The sequence below is a fragment of the Festucalex cinctus genome, chromosome 1 (assembly GCF_051991245.1).
Source record: "Festucalex cinctus isolate MCC-2025b chromosome 1, RoL_Fcin_1.0, whole genome shotgun sequence".
NCBI lineage: Eukaryota > Metazoa > Chordata > Actinopteri > Syngnathiformes > Syngnathidae > Festucalex > Festucalex cinctus.
In genome coordinates this window covers 4,928,145-4,951,431 of record NC_135411.1, presented here as the reverse complement: position 1 = coordinate 4,951,431, position 23,287 = coordinate 4,928,145, and the positions used below count along the sequence as shown (strand labels likewise).

The window sequence follows — 23,287 nt, the reverse complement described above, 5'->3', positions numbered from 1 at the left end:
GAATCGATTCAATAGGTGGCAGAATTGATTTTTAAATATCAATTTTTGATGGGAAAATATTCAACAAAATGTCTTATAGTTAAGAGTTCACACCGTAAACATGGAAAAATATTTACTATGTGGCTCAGAGTTATAAGGTTGAAGTTTCAGATAAATAATACATCCATCCATTTTCTTGACCGCTTATTCCTCACAGGGGTCGCGGGGGCTGCTGGCGCCTATCTCAGCTGGCTCTGGGCAGTAGGCGGGGGACACCCTGTTCTGGTTGCCAACCAATCGCAGGGCACACAGAGACGAACAACCATCCACACTCACAAGCACACCTAGGGACAACTCGGAACGTCCAATTAACTTGCCATGCATGTCTTTGGAAAGTGGGAGGAGTACCCGGAGAAGACCCACGCGAGCACGGGGAGAACATGCAAACTCCACAAAGCAAGGCCGGAGCCCGGACTCGAACCAGAGTCCTCAGAACTGGGAGGCGGACCTGCTAACCACTCGCTCACCGTGCCGCCTATAAATAATACATTTTCATACAAATCTTACAGTGTACAAGATTACTGATTAGTATTTTCTAAATTTGAGTAAAAAAAAAAAAAAAAATCACAGCAATCGACAAACAAATCCGTATTGGGATTAATCGGTATCGAATCGAATCGTGACCTATGAATCGTGATACGAGTGGAATCGTCAGGTACGAGGCAATTCACACCCCGACTTCCCACCATGTATTCTTGTGTGCTTTCTTAAATTTGACATGGAAGAGAAGCTTTTTCCACAATCTGAGCAGGAATATGGTTTCTCTCCAGTGTGTGTTTTTGCATGTGCTCTTAAAGAATTGGTGGAAGTGAAGCTTTTCACACATTTTGTGCATGAATATGGTTTCTGTCCCGTGTGTGTGTTCTTATGTGGCTTCTTAATTCAGGCTTGGCAGGGAAGCTTTTGCCACAGGCTGAGCAAGAAAAAGGTTTCTTACCACTATGAATTCTTATATGTGTTGTTAAAGCTGACTTCTGAGAGAATCTTTTGCCACAGTCTGAGCAAGAAAAAGGTTTCTCGCCACTATGGATTCTTATATGTGTTGTTAAAGCTGACTTCTGAGAGAAGCTTTTGCCACAATCTGAGCAAGAAAAAGGTTTTTCCCCAGTGTGTGTTCTTGAATGTAATGTTAAATGTGACTTCTGAAAGAAGCTTTTGCCACAGTCTGAGCAAGAAAAAGGTTTTTCCCCAGTGTGTGTTCTTGAATGTAATGTTAAATGTGACTTCCGAGAGAAGCTTTTGCCACAATCTAAACAAGAAAAAGGTTTTTCCCCAGTGTGTCTTCTTGTATGTGTTGTTAAAGCTGACTTCTGAGAGAAGCTTTTGCCACAATATGAGCAAGAAAAAGGTTTCTCGCCAGTGTGGCTTCTTGTATGTATCGTTAATTCTGACTTCTGAAAGAAGCTTCTGCCACAATCTGAGCAAAAAAAAGTTTTTTCCCCAGTGTGTGTTCTTGAATGTAATGTTAAATGTGACTTCTGAAAGAAGCTTTTGCCACAGTGGGTACAAGCAAAACGTTTTTCCCCAGTGTGTATTCTTGTATGTGTTGTTAAAGTTGACTTCTGAGAGAAGCTTTTACCACAATCTAAACAAGAAAAAGGTTTTTCCCCAGTGTGTCTTCTTGTATGTGTTGTTAAAGTTGACTTCTGAGAGAAGCTTTTGCCACAATATGAGCAAGAAAAAGGTTTCTCGCCAGTGTGGCTTCTTGTATGTATCGTTAATTCTGACTTCTGAAAGAAGCTTCTGCCACAATCTGAGCAAGAAAAAGGTTTCTCGCCACTATGGATTCTTGTATGTGTTGTTAAATGTGACTTCTGAGAGAAGCTTTTGCCACAATCCAAACAAGAAAAAGATTTTTCCCCAGTGTGTGTTCTTGAATGTAATGTTAAATGTGACTTCTGAGAGAAGCTTTTGCCACAATCTAAACAAGAAAAAGGTTTTTCCCCAGTGTGTCTTCTCAAGTGAATTTTCAAACTTCCTTTTGAACTCAATGTTTTCCCACAGTGAGAACATTCGCAGGATTTGTCGTCAGTGTGACACGACCTATCATCAGCAGCATGTTCATCATTACCATCCAGATTATCATCATTATCATCATCATCATCATCATCATAAGAAGAAAGGGACCTTATGTCATCACTTTTTGCTTTTGATGGTCCCCAGTGGTCTGCATCACTTTCTGGAATCATGTTTTGAGGCTTTAAGATCCTGTTTGGAGGCTCCGCCCCTCTGCCCTCCTCACACACACCCTTGACTTCATCTTCACTCTTTAAAGGGGCGAAGGTCATTGGTGACTTGGTGACGTCATCCTCAACCTCCTCCTCTTTGACACCAACGGGCTTTTCTTCCTCTTCGATGTAAGGATGTTCTTCCTCCTCTTTAACATTCGGAGGCTTCATGTCCTCTTGGTCAGGACGAAGATATTTCTCAGCGACGTCTGCAGGACACAAGAACACAAACACACATTTGGGTTGGTCAAGTCAAATTTCAAGCGTGAGATGATGTGCATTATTGTTTCTACAGTGCACCTCGACTTGGGGCCACCGCACACTCGGATTGGCCCATCCAAAAAACAAAACAAAAAGAAAAAGGAAAAAAAAAGTATTGGCCTTGTTAAAAATCTGACAGCCGATATAAGGTCAAATCTAAAACCATTTTAATCTCTCTCGATTGATTCAAGTCGACTAAATTGAGTTGAGTTGATATTATCCATCCTCATACATTTCAACTTTTACATAGAAAATTAAAACACCTATTTGTAACCATAGTTAGGCTGGAAGACCCCTACTTCCACATGATTCATCCCATTCTCATCTTTCCAATTTAAACATATTCCAAATATTCACGCCTTACCCACAATTCCCGATTTTGTACCCAATTTTTCCTCATGCATTCTTCATGGAAGATTCAAAATTTCCTTCCACATTTTTCATCCAATTTACTTCATTCCAACGTCAATATATTCCACCAAATCATACCACGAGCTCTTTTCCTGTTCCAAAATTCACGCCTTACTCGCAATTCCCGATTTCGTACACGTTTTTTCCAATGTATTCATATGGGAGATTCTACATTTCACATTTACTTCCACATTTTTCATCCGATTCACTTTGTTCCAACTTCAATATATTCCACCAATTCACACCATGAGCTCTTCTTTTTCACTTCCAAAATTAACGCCTTACCACAATTCCCCATTTTGTACTCTACCTCTCCCTACATTCTACATTTCACATTTACTTCCACATTCTTCATCCAATTCACCACATTCCAACTTCAATGTAGTCCACCAATTCTCCTTTTTTAGTTCCAAAATTCACGCCTTAATCACAATTCACTATTTTGTACCCTACGCCTGCCCTCAGCGGCAGCCATCTTGGCCAATTGATTAGTTACATCCAAGAGTCTCACTAGGGGTGGCGGCCATCTTGGCCAATTGATTTGGTACACCAGGGATTCTCGCCAGGAAATGCCCCGGCTTGAATAGGAAGTGACCTGATTTCAACAGGAAATAACCTGATTTGAACAGGAAGTGACTTGTTTTCAATAGGAAGTGACCCGGAAGAGACCTGATTTCAATAGAAAGTGACCTGTTGATTTGAACAGGAAGTTACCCAGAAATGGCCAAAAATCAACAGGAAGTGACCTGATTTCAACAGGAAGTGACCCGGAAATGGCCTAAAATCAACAGAAAGTGACCCAGAAGTGGCATCAAATCAACAGGAAGCAACATGATTTCAACAGGAAGTGACCCGGAAATGGCATAAAATGAACAGGAAGTGACTCAGAAGTGGCTTTAAATCAACAGGAAGTGACACAATTTCAACAGGAAGTGACACAATTTCAACAGAAAGTGACCTGATTTCAATAGGAAGTGACCTGAAATCAACAGGAACTGACATGTTTTCAACAGGAAGTGACCCGGAAGTGACCTGGAAGCGACTTAGAATCAACAGGAAGTGGCCCGATTTCAACAGGAAGTGACCTGATTTCAACAGAAAGTGAGCCTTACTCCAGTCCTCAATCTTTCCTCCATTAATTAATTCACTCATTAATTTACCTTAATTAAGCGCAACCGCTTCATTCCATTTTCACGTGTCGTCTTGTGCGCAGTTCGCATATATGCCCATATGAACTCGGCCCTTATTTGCAAACCGGAATCGATTGTCATTGACTCCCGTCTTCGTGAATGCTGCAGTTGCAACCAGTGATATTTTTGTCGCCGAAAAATTGACATAATAATTTTCGTGACTAATTGTTTTTCCTGACGAAAATTAAATGAAAACTAAAATAGAAGCCATTCATTCAGACAATAACTATGATTAAAATTGACTGACAATTACGTCAATGACTAAAATGAAAATGAAAACACAGTCGTGAAAATTCACACAATCCAATCAGAATGAATGAGAAAAGAACCACTCAGAAAATGTTGTGTTCACTGCACTTTAACTCAACTCAACTTTATTTATAAAGCGCTCTAAGAACAGGCATTGCTGTATACAAAGTGCTGTACATAAACATAAATTGTGCAGCTGTAAGATTAATCTCAAGCAATTTAATTATGCACTTTTTCTTATTCAGGTGAAAAGTTACATTATTGTCAGTTGAACATGATTCATTGAAACAATAACGACACCATTGTATGAAATGTGTCTTGCGTGTTAAACTAAAGTCACAAATAGGTGTGCTATAATTTTCTGCATAAAAGTTTAAACGTATGCTGAAGGAAAATAAACTGTGAATTTAGTCGACTAAAATTGGATCAAAACTAAAATACAATCAGAAGACTAAATTATGACTGAAACTTGTTAATTTTAGTCAAAAGACTATAACTAAAACTAAATTAAAATTTCTAGTCAAAATTAACACTGGTTGCAACAGCAGTTGAATGTAATAATGCAGTAATCATGACAAAACTGACTGTTTTGTAAAAAAAAAAAAAAAACGTATGTGGGAAACAGGAATATGTATACCGACAAAAAAAATTAATTTGCAGTATTGTACCACCGTTTTAATACAGTCTTATTGTGCACCTAAGTGTTCTTAAAATCGCACATGTCTTGTCAGATACATTGGCATGACTGTCTCATGACTGTATAATCGGCCTCTGTCCGGAATCAACCAATCAAATCAATTTATTTCACTCTTTAAAATAACAGTTGAATTGAATTACTTTGTACAGCAATGAGGACTGCAGTGATTTTTTTAACGCTATTTAGTAGTGCTAAGCAAGGGAGAAAGGAAAGTATCTTTATTGACAGACTCAAGTCCATTAAGAACAAACAAATAATACAACATACAAAAAAACACACTTATATAAAAACACACATGAAAAATAGTCCTTTGTTCAAACAACATACAGTTCATGTATCCAGTATTTCCAGAACAATGAAGTGTATCTAGAATCACTTAAAAAAGGATCATTTATCGATTTTATAATTCTGTTACCGGATCTATTAATTCGACACATAAATTTATATATAAAATTCCTTAACAGTGCATGAAATGTTGGAACATTTGAGGCAACAAACAATAAACTTGCACTCTCCCACCTAGGGTATTTTAACAGAATTCTTAAAGCATCATTATATGCAACCTTGATCTTATTCATTATTCCTTTTCTATAGTTGCGCCATAGATGTGGGGAATATAATGGAGTACAGTAGGCTTTAAAGAGTTCAATTTTAACATCATCAGAACAGTAACTAAATTTGCGCGCAAGCATATTTGCTTGGGCATATAACTTTCTGCACTGTCTCAGTACATCATCATCATCATCACTTAAATCATCCCTCAACACATGGCCCAAATATTTTACCTCTGTTACAACTTTACGTTCTTGTTTGGACAAATAGAAAGATGGAAATATCAGCTTTTGATCCGCCTTAGATTTAATCATCATTACCACAGTTTTAATAGGGTTATATTGGATGTCATATTGCACCCCATACTCAGCACATACTTTAAGTAGTTGCTGTAAACCAGCACTATAAGGTGTCATTACTACCAAGTCATCAGCATACATTAAATGATTAATGAGCCTATCCCCAACCATACATCCAGTCTTGCATTCATGTAATTTCTTTGACAGTTCAACCATATACAAATTAAACAGAATTGGTGACAATATCCCCCCCTGTCTTACCCCATTTGTAACTGGAAAACATGTTGAGACAGTTGTCCCACATCTGACTTGCATAGTTTGTTTTGTATACCAGTAATACATAATACGTAGTAAGTATGAAGGAACCCCTCGCTCTTGCAGTTTAATAAAAGGTTTGCCATGGTTGATGCGATCAAAAGCCTTAGATGCATCTAAAAAGCACAAAAATACAGTGGAGTTATGTCTATTATATTTGGACACCACCTCTTTTAATGTGTAAACACACAAATCTGGGCTATGTCCATTTTTAAAACCAAATTGACTGTCACATCTCATTATGTATCCCTGAAGTCTGTCTAATAAAATTCGCTCTAAGACTTTAGATAATACACTTGCAAGAGCTATTGGTCTATAATTATCTGAACTTGATACTTTACATGTTTTATCTTTAATTACTGGCACCAGGATTACGGACAGCATAGAGTCAGGCAATATTCCATGTGATAGGAAGCCAGAAAAACACATAGAGAGCAACACCGATACTCTTTTACTAGCATACTTCAGGTGTTCGGCTGTTATTTGATCAGAATCACATGATTTATTCAATGCCAGTTTTCCAATAGCATTGCACACTTCACCTGGTTTAATCACCATGCCATTATTGTCATCAGCCATACATACATTAAAATCAGCACTCTGAACACAGTTAAAAAGCTTACTATAATACTTTCGCCATAACTCCACAATATTTTTATCTCCAGTAATCCCATCAATATTAGCCGACTGCGGTATTTAACTGTTGTTAATTCTTTTAACTTCTTTCCAGAAAGCGATACTGTCTTTCTGCCCAAGGTTTCCTGCCATAGAGTTTGCTCTCAACATTTGTTCATTCTTCTTAATAAAGCGCAGCGGATACTTAAACTCAGCATTTGCTTCTTTCTTCTTCTCAAATTCTGGTCCGTATCTTATTTTACCAGCCAATACCCATTTTTGAGTGGCATTTTAGCCTCTGAATATAGATCAGACACATGCACACTCCAACCAGGCATGATTCTATGCTTCTTCTTCTCAATAATAAGGGGATTACTATCATTAAGGAGGCCTGTCACTATTGTTTCATACATGTTGAGCACAGCCATGAAATGTTCCTGTTTCTTACAATTTATATCATCACATAGGATAGCTTCACATGGGATGTCAACATCACAAAGAGTTATATCAGTTTGACAATTATACTGCCAGAGATCAAAATCTGATTGTTTTCCCCAGTCTAGATTTCTACATGTACCATTAGAGAGTAATAAGAAGTGTACAAACCTGCTGCGTGTAGCACAATTCGAGGCTGCTGGCAAACATCGTCCAGCGGTTGAAAATGTTGCTCGTTCTCTTCTTTGACTCCAAAATGTTCCTCCTCGTGCTTTGGTGTCGTTCTCGCCGACATTTTGGCACAATAATGCCAACAAAGTCACACTTGGTCTCTTCCTGACCACGTGTTATGTGCTTCTCTTTGTTAGCGGCTAGCAAGCTAAGCTAAACTAAGCTAAGCTAACTCGGCCGAGAAGCATCAACGCGCACCGAGACGAGTTTAAACACACGCCGACATTTAATAAATGGTGTCGCAGACCTTCAAAATGGTGATGGGAGTCCTGTGTGTTCAGTCCAACACCAAATAAGAAAGAATGAATTAGCAGAGGACGTCTGATGAAACGCGATGTGGCCGCCGGCCACGGCAGTGAGCACGTGAAGAAACGAATGGAGACGTGCGGCGGAAGTTAAGTCAGGCCGGACACGCCCCCGCTGCGTTACGATTGGCTGCTGGAAATTGTCCGGGGGCTTCCGAGCAAGCATTGTCATCAAGTCATCGGCAGATGTCGCCATTTTTGCTGCAGTTGGAATCGAAAGTCTCATTCCCTTTTTCAGTGTTTTGATCCCGATATAATTGTAAAGTTTAAATGCCCGTTTAAATTTGATTTATTAAAAAAAAAAAAAGAAGAAAAAAAAAAAAAGAGTTCAATTTTTTTGTGTTGAATGTGCAGTTTAAAAATTCGCCATCGAAGTTGAACAAGCATTTTGAGGTCAACTGAATGTTTATTATCAGGAATGAGATTTAACCACCAAATGTTATGAGTTTAAAGTCCCAGTCTGCCGGTTTCACTCAGGAAAATGCACTTTTTTAAATGCAGGATTGAAACAAACAAACTACTTGTCAATTTACAGATCTGGGCTTCTCTTAATTTCTGGGGGTGATTTTGTCCTATAAACCCCCACCGCCCCAGCCTGTATTTTGCAATTTTGTGTTTGGTTTGCTGCGATTAGCTGGCAACCAGTTCAGGGTGTACCCCGCCTACTGCCCAGAGCCAGCTGAGATAGGCGCCAGCCGCAACCCTTGTGAGCAATAAGCGGTCAAGAAAATGGATGGATGGATGGATGTCCGTCCGGAAGTCATTTTCCATGGCCTCAAACGAACTCCTCCCATGTCCGAGTTTTTGCCTCAGCGACCGCCGAAGCCGCGTTCCGCTTGGCCAGTCGGTAACTGTCAGCTGCCTCCGCAGTACCACAGGCCAAAAAGGCCCGATAGGACTCCTTCTTCAGCTTGACGGCATGCCTTACCGCTGGTGGTTCGAGGATTGTCGCTGTGACAGGCACCGACTACCTTATGGCCGCAGCTCTGATCGGCTGCCTTAACAATGGAGGCGCGGAACATAGCCCCCTCGGAACCCTCTCCTCCCCCGGGACAAGGGAGAAGTTCTGCCAGAGGGAGAAACTCTTTCTGACAGGGGACTCCGCCAGACGTTCCCAGCAAACCCTCACAATACGTTTGGGTCCGCCAGGTCGGACCGGCATCTTCCCGCAACCTCGGAGCCAACACACTACCAGGTGGTGATATGTTGACAGCTCCGCCCTTCTCTTCACCTGAGTGTCCAAAACATGCGGCCACAAATCCAATGACACGACTACAAAGTCGATCATCGAACTGCAGCCGAGGGTGTCCTGGTGCCTAGTACACATATGGACACCCCTATGTTTGAACATGGTGTTCATTTTGGACAATCCGTGATGAGCACAGAAGTCCAAAAGCAAAACACCACTCGGGTTCTGACCGGGAGGGCTGTTCCTCAAAATCACGTCGCTCCCTGTCTCACTGTCATTGCCCACGTGAGCGTTGAAGTCCCCCAGCAGAATGAGGGTGTCCTTGGGGAAGCACTCTCCAACACAACCTCCAGGGACTCCAAAAAGGGTGGGTACTCTGAACTGCTGTTTGGTGCATATGCACAAACAACAGTCAGGACCCGTCACCCCACCTGAAGGCGGAGGCAGGCTACCCTCTCATCTACCGGGGTGTACCCCAATGTACTGGCACTGAGCCGGGGGCCAATAAGAATGCCCACAACTGCTCTGTGCCTCTCACTGTGGGCAACTCCAAGAGTGGGAGAGAGTCCATCCCCTCTTGATAGGACTGGTACCAGAGCCCAAGCCGTGTGTGGAGGACAGTCCGACTATGTCTCGTCGGAACTTCTCTGCCTCACACACCAGCTCAGGCTCCTTCCCTGCCAGAGAGGTGACATTCCATGTCCCAAGAGCCAGCTTCTGCAGCTGGGGGTCGGTCTGCCAAGGTCTCCTCCCATGGCTGCCACCCAGCCTCCACTGCACCCGACCTCTTTGGCCCCTCCCACCGGTGGTGAGTCCATGGGAAGGTGATACAGTATCTGATATATTATTGATATATATATGCAACATTTATTTGTACTGCAACTAATACAAATGACTTTTGGCCAGTTTTTGTCATCTGTGGCTCTCACACTTTCCTTCAGCAAAGTTTTGACGCAACACTTACCTTCCAATGAAGGTAAAATGTTCGTGATGACTGATGATGACAAGCCATTGAAGTCAAGGAGGCGGACCTCAGAGCCAAGGAGTAAGTTGAGGGCAGATACCAACTGACTCCTTATTTGTAGGGAGGACACTAATGCTGATTGGCTAGGGATGTAAGGTATTGCCACACACTTGCCACCAGGGGGAGCATCATCTCATCAGCGCCACACTCAGAAGTACAAATGCAATTGCATTGTACTGTCGCTTCTCTTAATGTGATCATTTTTGTCGGAATGCCGCCTGTGAGTTGCAGCAGTGGCCGGAAACGGAGCTGGTGTGTGAAGCCCGGAAGTCCAGGTGGCATCTACTCCATTTGATGTGTATTTTGATTTCAAAATGTGATGAAAGGTTGTTTGACGGCAAGAACAATCTGCCTGCAGAGGCAAAAGTGCCACATGAACAGAAATTATTTTATTCCATGAAAAATGAAAGAATCAAAACCAGGTATGGACACAATTTTGTTCTGATGTCATCTGAATATTGTATGCTAATCATGTCAAAATTGTGACATAGAAAGATAAAATGTGCAAAATGCACTACCATATGGCGTGTTAGCTAGCACGGAGCTGTGGTGGTTGAGTTAGCAACAAAGAGTAGGACATTTGCGTCAATCATTTCAGTGATAACACTGTTCCACAAAAAATTTTAATCGCAGATGGCTTTGTGTGTCTGAACGTATTGTCGACGCTTATTTGGGGAAAATTGCAAGGTGGCTTTATTTCTATTTCATACACAAGGCAAATCAATGTGCTTCACACAAGCAAATACACAACACGTACAAACATCAACAAACAACCATTAACAACATTCAGAAGCAAACAAAAATAACTTCCTAAATTACATACAAAAAAAAAACATTTAAACACATTAACAGCAAACATTTAATATTTACAGGTTGAGTAGTTTTGAAAGCATTACATTTACACTTTTAAGATACATTGACACTTTTACAGCACACCAGTCTCACTTCCCTTCATTTTTTGAAGCTTCAAAGATGGCTGCCATTCTCACCAGCACACTCGTGTCTCTCAGCAAGCTTTTTACAAGAGAATCTTTTAGGACAAACACTGCAACTGAATGGTTCCTTCCCACCATGTGTTCTTGTGTGCTTTCTTAAATTTGACATGGAAGAGAAGCTTTTTCCACAATCTGAGCAGGAATACGGTTTCTCTCCAGTGTGTGTTTTTGCATGTGCTGTTAAAGAATTGGTGGAAGCAAAGCTTTCCACACATTTTGTGCATGAATATGGTTTCTGTCCTGTGTGTGTTCTTATGTGGCTTCTTAATTCAGGTTTGGCAGGGAAGCTTTTGCCACAGTCTGAGCAAGAAAAAGGTTTCTTGCCACTATGGATTCTTGTATGTGTTGTTAAAGCTGACTTCTGAGAGAAGCTTTTGCCACAATCTAAACAAGAAAAAGGTTTTTCCCCAGTGTGTGTTCTTGTATGTTTTGTTAAATTTGACTTCCAAAAGAAGCTTTTGCCACAATCCAAACAAGAAAAAGGTTTTTCCCCAGTGTGTGTTCTTGAATGTAATGTTAAATGTGACTTCTGAGAGAAGCTTTTGCCACAATCCGAGCAAGAAAAAGGTTTCTCGCCACTATGGATTCTTTTATGTGTTGTTAAATATGACTTGCAAGAGAAGCTTTTGCCACAATCTAAACAAGAAACAGGTTTTTCCCCAGTGTGTCTTCTTATATGTGTTGTTAAATCTGACTTGTGAGAGAAGCTTTTGCCACAATCTGAGCAAGAAAAAGGTTTTTCCCCAGTGTGTGTTCTTGAATGTAATGTTAAATGTGACTTCTGAGAGAAGCTTTTGCCACAATCTGAGCAAGAAAAAGGTTTCTCGCCACTATGGATTCTTTTATGTGTTGTTAAATATGACTTGCAAGAGAAGCTTTTGCCACAATCTAAACAAGAAAAAGGTTTTTCCCCAGTGTGTCTTCTTGTATGTGTTGTTAAATGTGACTTGTCAGAGAAGCTTTTGCCACAATCTGAGCAAGAAAAAGGTTTTTCCCCAGTGTGTGTTCTTGAATGTAATGTTAAATATGACTTCTGAGAGAAGCTTTTGCCACAATCTGAGCATGAAAAAGGTTTTTCCCCAGTGTGTGTTCCTGAATGTTTTGTTAAATTTGACTTCAAAGAGAAGCTTTTGCCACAATCTAAACAAGAAAAAGGTTTTTCCCCAGTGTGTGTTCTTGAATGTAATGTTAAATGTGACTTCTGAGAGAAGCTTTTGCCACAATCTGAGCAAGAAAAAGGTTTTTCCCCAGTGTGTGTTCCTGAATGTTTTGTTAAATTTGACTTCGAAGAGAAGCTTTTGCCACAATCTGAGCAAGAAAAAGGGTTTTCCCCAGTGTGTGTTCTTGAATGTAATGTTAAATGTGACTTCCAAGAGAAGCTTTTGCCACAATCTAAACAAGAAAAAGGTTTTTCCCCAGTGTGTCTTCTCAAGTGAATTTTCAAACTTCCTTTTGAACTCAATGTTTTCCCACAGTGAGAACATTCGCAGGATTTGTCGTCAGTGTGACACGACCTGTCATCAGCAGCATGTTCATCATTACCATGCAGATTATCATCATTATCATCATCATCATGAGAAGAAAGGGACCTTATGTCATCACTTTTTGCTTTTGATGATCCCCAGTGGTCTGCATCACTTTCTGGAATCATGTTTTGACGATTTAAGTTCCTGTTTGGAGGCTCCGCCCCTCTGCCCTCCTCACTCTCACCCTTGACTTCATCTTCACTCTTTAAAGGGGCGAAGGTCAGTGGTGACTTGGTGACGTCATCCTCAACCTCCTCCTCTTTGACACGAACGGGCTTTTCTTCCTCTTCGATGTAAGGATGTTCTTCCTCTTTAACATTCGGAGGCTTCATGTCCTCTTGGTCAGGACGAAGATATTTCTCAGCGACGTCTGCAGGACACAAAAAGACAAACACACATTTGGGTTGGTCAAGTCAAATTTCAAGCGTGAGATGATGTGCATTATTGGTTCTACAGTGCACCTCGACTTGGGGCCACCGCACACTCGGATTGGCCCATCCCAAAAAAACAAAAAGAAAAAGGAAAAAAAAAGTATTGGCCTTGTTAAAAATCTGACAGCCGATATAAGGTCAAATCTAAAACCATTTTAATCTCTCTATTGATTGATGAAGTCGACTAAATTGAGTTGAGTTGATATTATCCATCCGCATACATTTCAACTTTTACATAGAAAATTAAAACACCCATTTGTCACCATTGTTAGGCTGGAAGACCCCTACTTCCACATGATTCATCCCATTCTCATCTTTCAATTTAAACATATTCCAAATATTCACGCCTTACCCACAATTCCCGATTTTGTACCCAATTTTTCCTCATGCATTCTTAATGGAAGATTCAAAATTTCCTTCCACATTTTTCATCCGATTCACTTTGTTCCAGCTTCAATATATTCCACCAATTTACACCATTAGCTCTTCTTTTTCACTTCCAAAATTAACGCCTTACCACAATTCCCCATTTTGTACCCTACCTCTCCCTACATTCTACATTTCACATTTACTTCCACATTCTTCATCCAATTCACTACATTCCAACTTCAAAGTAGTCCACCAATTCTCCTTTTTTAGTTCCAAAATTCACACCTTAACCACAATTCACTATTTTGTACCCTACGCCTGCCCTCAGCGGCAGCCATCTTGGCCAATTGATTAGTTACGTCCAAGAGTCTCACTAGGGGTGGCGGCCATCTTGGCCAATTGATTTGGTACACCAGGGATTCTCGCCAGGAAATGCCCCGGCTTGAATAGGAAGTGACCTGATTTCAACAGGAAGTGACTTGTTTTCAACAGGAATGAACCGGAAGTGACCTGAAATCAACAGGAACTGACTTGTTTTGGCTTATAACTCTGAGCCACATAGTAAACATTTTTCCATGTTTAAGGTGTGAACTCTAACTATAAGATGTTTTGTTGTTGTCTTTCCTTGTGTAAAGCACATTGAGTTGCCTTGTGTATGAAATGTGCTATACAAATAAACTTGCCTTGCCTTGCCTTGCCTTGCCTTGTTTTCGATAGGAAGTGACCCGGAAGTGACCTGATTTAAACAGGAAGTGACCCGGAAATGGCCTAAAATCAACAGAAAATGACCCAGAAGTGGCATCAAATCAACAAGAAGCAACACGATTTCAAAAGGAAATGACCTGATTTTAATAGGAAGTGACCCGGAAATGGCATAAAATGAACAGGAAGTGACCCAGAAGTGGCTTCAAATTAACAGGAAGTGACACAATTTCAACAGAAAGTGACCTGATTTCAATAGGAAGTGGCTTCAAATCAACAGGAAGTGACACAATTTCAACAGAAAGTGACACAATTTCAACAGAAAGTGACCTGATTTCAATAGGAAGTGACCTAAAATCAACAGGAAGTGACACAATTTCAACAGAAAGTGACCTGATTTCAATAGTAAATGACCTGAAATCAACAGGAACTGACTTGTTTTCAACAAGAAGTGACCCGGAAGTGACCTGATTTCAATAGGAAGTGACCTGGAAGTGACTTAGAATCAACAGGAAGTGGCCCGATTTCAACAGGAAGTGACCTATCAATAGGAAGTAGCTCAATTTCAACAGGAAGTGGCCCGATTTCAACAGGAAGTGACCTATCAATAGAAAGTAGTCCAATTTCACAGGAAGTGGCTTGATTTCAACAGGAAGTGACCTATCAATAGGAAGTAGTCCAATTTCAACAGGAAGTGACCTAATTTCAACAGAAAGTGACCCTTACTCCATTGCTTACTCCAGTCCTCAATCTTTCCTCCATTGCTGATTCAATTTAGCATGTTCAGGTCATTCCAGGGCACTGTATAGCATTCCAGGTCATTCAATATTCTTCCTAATCATTCCACAGATTTTTATTCACCCTTACTGCATTCACCCGCAATTTCTCCAGAAATTGCATTTTCTAATATCACTTAGTTTTCATTTAAATAAAAAGTGCATAATTGCTTGAGATTAATCTTATAGCTGCACAATGAAATAAATAATATGAAATAAATTCATGAAATTACATTAAACAAAGTGCAGTGGCACTGAACAGTGTCTGAGTGGTCCTTTTCTCCAACACACGTTTCCTTCCTTCTGGTTGGATTGTGTGAATTTTCGTCACTGTATTGTTTTTGAAATTCGTTTTAGTCATTGAGAAAATTGTCAATCAATTTAATTATAGTCTATTAGTGTTGTTCCGATACCGATACTGGTCTCGGGAGAGGCCCAGAGTACTAACAAGTAACATGCCGATACCATTATTTCTGACACTAATATTGGACATTTGGTCCAACATTTTGTTTCTTGCGTGTGCACGACATTCACTGATGTGTGACATGTTCACTGCATGCCGAGCCAAGATATCCTATTGGCCCTTGAATGTTCTGAACCAATGGTAGGGCAGTTTTTTCAATTTTCATGTTGGAAAAAAACCCATTGGTATCAGTACGGTACCAGCATCGATACGAAAAAACTGGGTATTGGAATCGGGGACCAAAAAAAAGGGTATTGCAACAACACTAGTCTCAATGAATGGCTTCTACTTTAGTGTTGAATTTTCGCCTGAAAAAAAAATGTTCGTAACAAAAATTTTTGTCGACGAAATTATTACTGCTCACATGCTGGAAGCACAGGATGACGTGGCACACGGACTATTTTAACCGGGTCAAGAACCCCTCGTCAAATCATAATGGTTCGGCAACGATCTCCAACGAGGAATACTAACTTTTTGTATTCGTGTAAAAAACGGATAATCAGACGCATTCACGAGCGGGATGTCAACCAGGTTCGCGGAGGGGAACACGGGTACGCGGAGTCGACTGTGTTTCGTAACCGCTTATAACCGTTGAATTTAACTATTAATTTACCTTAATTAAGCACAACCGCTTCATTCCATTTTTCACGTGTCGTCTTGTGCGCAGTTCGCATATATGCCCATCTGAACTCGGCACTGATTTGCAAACCGGAATCGATTGTCATTGACTACCGTCTTCGTGAATGCTACAGTTGCAACCAGTGATATTTTTGTCGCCGAAAAATTGACATCATAATTTTCGTGACTAATTGTTTTTCCTGACGAAAATTAAATGAAAACTAAAATAGAAGCCATTCATTCAGACAATAACTGTTTAAAATTGACTGACAATTTCGTCAATGACGAAAATGAAAACAACACAGTCGTGAAAATTCACACAATCCAATCAGAATGAATGTGAAAAGAACCACTCAGAAAATGTTGTGTTCACTGCACTTTAACTCAACTCAACTTTATTTATAAAGCGCTCTAAGAACAGGCATTGCTGTATACAAAGTGCTGTACATAAAACATAAATTGTGCAGCTGTAAGATTAATCTCAAGCAATTTAAATTATGCACTTTTTCTTATTCAGGTGAAAAGTTACATTATTGTCAGTTGAACATGATTCATTGAAACAAGAAAGACACCATTGTATGAAATGTGTCTTGCGTGTTAAACTAAAGTCACAAATTGGTGTGCTATAATTTTCTGCATAAAAGTTTAAACGTATGCTGAAGGAAAATAGACTAAACTGTGAATTTAGTCGACTAAAATTGGATCAAAACTAAAATACAATCAGAAGACTAAATTATGACTGAAACTTGTTAATTTTAGTCAAAAGACTATAACTAAAACTAATTTAAAATTTCTTGTCAAAATTAACACTAGTTGCAACAGCAGTTGAATGTAATAATGCAGTAATCATGACAAAACTGTGACTGTTTTGTAAAAAAAAAAAAAAAATATGTGGGAAACAGGGCTAGTATGTATACCGACAAAAAAAAATTAATTTGTAGTATTGTACCACCGTTTTAATACAGTCTTATTGTGCACCTAAGTGTTCTTAAAATCGCACGTCTTGTCAGATAAATTGGCATGACTGTCTCATGACTGTATAATCGGCCCCTGTCCGGAATCAACCAATCAAATCAATTTATTTCACTCTTTAAAATAACAGTTGAATTGAATTACTGTGTACAGCAATGAGGACTGCAGTGATTTTTTTTAACGCTATATAGTAGTGCTAAGCAAGGGAGAGTAATAAGAAGTGTACAAACCTGTTTTGTGTAGCACAATTCGAGGCTGCTCGCAAACATCGTCCAGCAGTTGAAAATGTTGCTCGTTCTCTTCTTTGACTCCAAAATGTTCCTCCTCGTCCTTTGGTGTCGTTCTCGCCGACATTTTGGCACAATAATGCCAACAAACTCACACTTGGTCTCTTCCTGACCACGTGTTGTGTGCTTCTCTTTGTTAGCGGCTAGCGAGCTAAGCTAAGCTAAGCTAAGCTAAGCTAACTCGGCCGAGAAGCATCAACGCGCACCGAGACGAGTTTAAACACACGCCGACATTTAATAAATGGTGTCGCAGACCTTCAAAATGGTGATGGGAGTCCTGTGTGTTCAGTCCAACACCAAATAAGAAAGAATGAATTAGCAGAGCACGTCTGATGAAACGCGATGTGGCCGCCGGCCACGGCAGTGAGCACGTGAAGAAACGAATGGAGAAGTGCGGCGGAAGTCAGGCAGGACACGCCCCCGCTGCGTTACGATTGGCTGTTGGAAATTGTCCGGGGGCTTCCGAGCAAGCATTGTCATCAAGTCATCGGCAGATGTCGCCATTTTTGCTGCGGTTGGAATCGAAAGTCTCATTCCCTTTTTCAGTGTTTTGATCCCGATACAATTGTAAAATTGAAATTGGACTTATTGAAAAGAGCTCCAGTTTATTGTGGTGAATGTGCAGTTTAAAAATTCGCCATCAAAGTTGAACAAGCATTTTGAGGTAAACTGAATGTTTATTTTCAGGGATGAGATTTAACCACCAAATGTTATGAGTTTAAAGGCCCAGTTTGCCGGTTTCACTCAGGAAAATGCACTTTTTAAATGCAGGATTTCAACAAACAAACTACTTGTCAATTTACAGATCTGGGCTTCTCTTAATTTCTGGGGGTGATTTTGTCCTATAAACCCCCACCGCCCCAGCCCAACCCCACCTGTATTTTGCAAAAAAAAACAAACAGTGTTAACACCCCTCCAGCCAATCACAGAGCAGGGGGGGGTGTCGCAAACGGGGCAGAGCGAAATTGTCGGCTGCGTGACGTCACTCCCGCGACAATTTGAAAGCACACACGGATTTTATTTTTCACTCACTCATTCACACGTTAGCTTCTGTGAGTGAGTGAAAAAAATAATACGTGCGTGCTGTCAAAATCCACGAGAGTGACGTCACGCAGCCGACAAATTCTCCCGGCATCTTTAAATTAACATTTCAACCTTGCCCTTTGTCTTTGTAAATACCTTAAAACCAAACTAAAATATATAAAAATGCAAAAAATAAATAAATCTTGAGCAATAGCGTTGTAAATTATTTACCAAGGAGCGTTAGAGGCGTGTCAACCACGACAGCCCCACAACATCCAGAGTCTTTAGGAACTACGGGCGGATCTCATCCACCCTCAGGGCCCTGCCACCGAGGAGATTTCCAACCACCTCAGTGACTTTGAACCCAGAGATGTTACGTATGGGGTATGGATGGACCCAAAAGTGGAGGAAACAGGCAGGAAGAGCAAGTGGAAGAACGATGTAAGGAACTTTATTGACTATGACGGGGAAGGACTGGACGAGACTGAAGGGAAGGACTCTGGGCTGGACGTGGACACAGATCATGGCGGAGACTTGGCGTGGCGTGATGCAGAGGCTTGGCGTGGCGTGATGCAGAGACTTGGCGTGGCGTGATGCAGAGACTTGCCGTGGCGTGATGCAGAGACTTGGCGTGGTGTGAGGCAGAGACTTGGTGTGGCTGACTTGGAAGACTTGGCGTGGCAGACTTGGAAGACTTGGCGTGGCAGACTTGGAAGACTTGGCGTGGCAGACTTGGAAGACTTGGCGTGGCAGACTTGGCGTGGCAGACTTGGCGTGGCAGACTTGGCGTGGCAGACTTGGCGTGGAAGACTTGGCGTGGAAGACTTGGCGTGGAAGACTTGGCGTGGAAGACTTGGCGTGGAAGACTTGGCAGGGAAGACTTGGCAGGGAAGACTTGGCGTAGAAGACTTGAACTTGGCAATAACAGACTTGGTAGACTTGGCCATAAGGACTTGGTAGACTTGGTAATAAAGACACCACGGTGACCAGACATGCAGACATTCAACCAGCAAACATCAAACATCAAACAATGCTCCCACACCCGTGTGGGACAAACACCACTCCCTTATACAAACACTAATGACAATAACAGGACACACCTGGGAGACACAGCAGGGAGGGGGAACCAATCAGCAATACACACCAGGAAGGGAAGACACAAGCAGGTGGACCAGGTAAACCATAACGAGACTGGGGGTCAGAAGACAGGAACACCAGACAACCAACACTCACCAAAATAAAACAAAAACCCAAACCAACTGAAACGTGACAAGAGATAGGAGAGTCCACCTCAGATTCGCCAGACTGCTTCCTCAAAGGAAGACGTGTTGGTGCAATTGAGATCTTCGAAGTATTCCCCCCATCGACTCACGACGTCCCGAGTTGAAGTCAGCAGCACACCATCTCCATTATACACAGTGTTAATAGTGAACTGCTTTCCTCTCATGAGACGCCGGATGGTGGACCAGAATTTCCTCAAAGCCGTCCAGAAGTCATTTTCCATGGCCTCAAACGAACTCCTCCCATGTCCGAGTTTTTGCCTCAGCAACCGCCGAAGCCGCGTTCCGCTTGGCCAGTCGGTAACTGTCAGCTGCCTCCGCAGTACTACAGGCCAAAAAGGCCCGATAGGACTCCTTCTTCAGCTTGCCGGCATGCCTTACTGCTGGTGGTTCGAGGATTGTCGCTGTGACAGGCACCGACTACCTTATGGCCGCAGCTCCGATCGGCTGCCTCAACAATGGAGGCGCGGAACATAGCCCCCTCGGAACCCTCTCCTCCCCCGGGACAAGGGAGAAGTTCTGCCAGAGGGAGAAAATCTTTCTGACAGGGGATTCCGCCAGACGTTCCCAGCAAACCCTCACAATACGTTTGGGTCCGCCAGGTCGGACCGGCATCTTCCCCCACCCTTGGAGCCAACACACTACCAGGTGGTGATATGTTGACAGCTCCGCCCTTCTCTTCACCTGAGTGTCCAAAACATGTGGCCACAAATCCAATGACACGACTACAAAGTCGATCATCGAACTGCAGCCGAGGGTGTCCTGGTGCAAAATACACATATGGACACCCCTATGTTTGAACATGGTGTTCGTTATGGACAATCCGTGATGAGCACAGAAGTCCAATCACAAAACACCACTCGGGTTCTGACCGGGAGGGCTGTTCCTCAAAATGACGTCGCTCCCTGTCTCACTGTCATTGCCCACGTGAGCGTTGAAGTCCCCCAGAAGAATGAGGGTGTCCTTGGGGAAGTACTCTCCAGCACACCTTCCAGGGACTCCAAAAAGGGTGGGTACTCTGAACTGCTGTTTGGTGCATATCCACAAACAACAGTCAGGACCCGTCACCCCACCTGAAGGCGGAGGCAGGCTACCCTCTCATCTACCGGGGTGTACCCCAACGTACTGGCGCTGAGCCGGGGGCCAATAAGACTGCCCACACCTGCTCGGCGCCTCTCACCATGGTCAACTCCAGAGTGGAAGAGAGTCCAACCCCTCTCGAGAGGACTGGTACCAGAGCCCAAGCCGTGTGTGGAGGACAGTCCGACTATGTCTCGTCGGAACTTCTCTGCCTCACACACCAGCTCAGGCTCCTTCCCTGCCAGAGAGGTGACATTCCATGTCCCAAGAGCCAGCTTCTGCAGCTGGGGGGGGTCGGTCCGCCAAGGTCTCCTCCCATGGCTGCCACCCAGCCTCCACTGCACCCGACCTCTGTGGCCCCTCCCACCGGTGGTGAGCCCATGGGAAGGTGATACAGTATCTGATATATTATTGATATATATATATATATGCAACATTTATTTGTACTGCAAGTAATACAAATGACTTTTGGCCAGTTTTTCTCTTCTGTGGGTCTCACACTTTCCTTCAGCAAAGTTTTGACGCAACACTTACCTTCCAATGAAGGTAAAATGTTTGTGATGACTGATGATGACAAGCCATTGAAGTCAAGGAGGCGGACCTCAGAGCCAAGGAGTAAGTTGAGGGCAGGTACCAACTGACTCCTTATTTGTAGGGAGGGCACTAATGCTGATTGGCTAGGGATGTAAGGTATTGCCACACACTTCCCACCAGGGGGAGCATCATCTCATCAGCGCCACACTCATTAGTACAAATGCAATTGCATTGTACTCTCGCTTCTCTTAATGTGATCATTTTTGTCGGAACGCCGCCTGTGAGTCGCAGCAGTGGCCGGAAACGGAGCTGGTGTGTGAAGCCCGGAAGTCCAGGTGGCATCTACTCCATTTGATGTGTATTTTGATTTCAAAATGTGATGAAAGGTTGTTTGACGACAAGAACAATCTGCCTGCAGAGGCAAAAGTGCCACATGAACAGAAATTATATTATTCCATGCAAAATGAAAGAATCAAAACCAGGTATGGACACAATTTTGTTCTGATGTCATATGAATATTTTATGCTAATCGTGTCAAAATTGTTACATAGAAAGATAAAATGTGCAAAATGCACTAGCATGTGGCGTGTTAGCTAGCACAGAGCTGTGGTGGTTGAGTTAGCAACAAAGAGTAGGACATTTGCGTCAATCATTTCAGTGATAACACTGTTCAACAAAAAATTCTAATTGCAGATGGCTTTGTGTGTCTGAACGTATTGTCGACGCTTATTTGGGGAAAATTGCAAGGTGGCTTTATTTCTATTTGTCAGGTTCATCAAAACTGACACTTTTATAATAATTTTCCACAGACACAAAAAGGAGAGAAAGACACCGTAATACCTTTTAACACGCTAGCGAGGAGAGCAGAGGAGAACTGTGCCATACAATTCAACCCTATGCTTCAAAAACAGTCCCTCTGCACCCCCCTCTTTTTATTGGGATTGCCTGACACTCAAAATGCTAAGGGGAGGGAAAGCGAAAGAGATACCGCTTATCTTCTCCATCCAGGTTCTTCTTTGACGTTCGATCATGACTTTGCAGAAACTCAACAAACATCACGTTAGGGTTAGGCACCTGGTATCGGTACTCGCCCATACCGAATAATAATAAAAATGATAACAATAATAAATATAAAAATTCAATCAATCAAAATAAGGTTATTACTAGGGCTGGGTATTGCCGCCAACCTCACGATACGATACGTATCGCGATACATATGTTTCCCAATACTTGATCTTCAAGGCAATACGTATCCCGATATATTACATTAATTTACTTGCATAACAGTCATGTGTATACCTAAAGGATATGTTTGTTATGCTGACTGACAAAAATATTTTTGTTAGCAGCTCTTCTGGTTTACCACCAAGCGGCATGCCTGGTCTAAATGTGTTCGCACTGCAGAGCAAGGAGCAGCTTTCACAGACACACCGGGATATGAGCAAAAATATCAAAGTATGAAAATTAGTGTTGTTCCGATACTGGGTTTTTTTGGCCCCCGATACCGATACCCAGCTTTGCAGTATCGGCCGATACCATACCGATATTTAAGGTTTTTTTTTTTTTTCTCAAGATGAAAACATGTCACATATCAGTGAATGTCATGCACCAGCAAGACACAAGATGCTGCATCCAAAATCCTATATTAGAATTGGAATTAATGGTATCGGCATGTTACTTGTGAGTACTCACCGATACCACTGTTTTAATGCAGTATCAGCACCTCTGCCGATACCGGTATCGGAACAACACTCATTAAAATTACAGCTCTAAAATGCGCTTATTTGAAATATTTGGGTAAATAAAAACGTATTTTTTTTGTGTAACACATTCTATTTCGTTTGTAAACTAAATATACAAAAATTGGTACATTAAAGACACGTGCCATGTTAAGTTTAGAAGTAAATAAATGTTGATATTCCTCCTCTGTTTTCACTTTTCTTAGCAAGATACAGTGTCCAATCACTGGTGAGCTATTTTCGCATTAATTGAAGGCAATTAACTTCAAAGACGCTGCTGGTTTTTATTTTTTAGGTACAATGCAAGCTGCAAAGGCAAACGTTAACTGCCTATTTCAAGGTAATGAGCAATATCGATTCTGACGCCTGCGTATCGATACGTGTATTGTAATGAGGCCCGCAACGATATATTGCCGTAACGATTTTTTGATAGCTCACCAGTTTGGGCTCAT

The 23,287-nt window shown here is 41.8% G+C and overlaps 2 protein-coding genes across 2 annotated transcripts in view; both read right to left on the bottom strand.

Moving 5' to 3' along the window:
- Positions 1 to 7,817, bottom strand: part of LOC144006603 (uncharacterized) — a 47,729-nt gene extending 39,912 nt beyond the window's left edge. Inside the window, exons 1-2 of the mRNA XM_077505534.1 lie at positions 7,463 to 7,817; positions 2,288 to 2,476 (exon numbers count right to left, since the gene is read on the bottom strand). Of these exons, the coding sequence (XP_077361660.1) occupies positions 2,288 to 2,476; positions 7,463 to 7,586 (313 nt within the window). The 5' untranslated portion in view covers positions 7,587 to 7,817. The remainder of the gene's footprint in view (positions 1 to 2,287; positions 2,477 to 7,462) is intronic.
- Positions 7,818 to 11,006: 3,189 nt separating this feature from the next.
- LOC144005940 (uncharacterized) lies at positions 11,007 to 17,504 on the bottom strand. Its single transcript, XM_077504452.1, has 2 exons — positions 17,435 to 17,504; positions 11,007 to 12,931 (listed from the first exon to the last, which is right to left on the bottom strand). The coding sequence occupies exon 2, from the start codon at positions 12,891 to 12,893 to the stop codon at positions 11,007 to 11,009; it is 1,887 nt and encodes a 628-aa protein (XP_077360578.1). The 5' UTR covers positions 12,894 to 12,931; positions 17,435 to 17,504.
- Between the last annotated feature and the right edge of the window lie 5,783 nt (positions 17,505 to 23,287).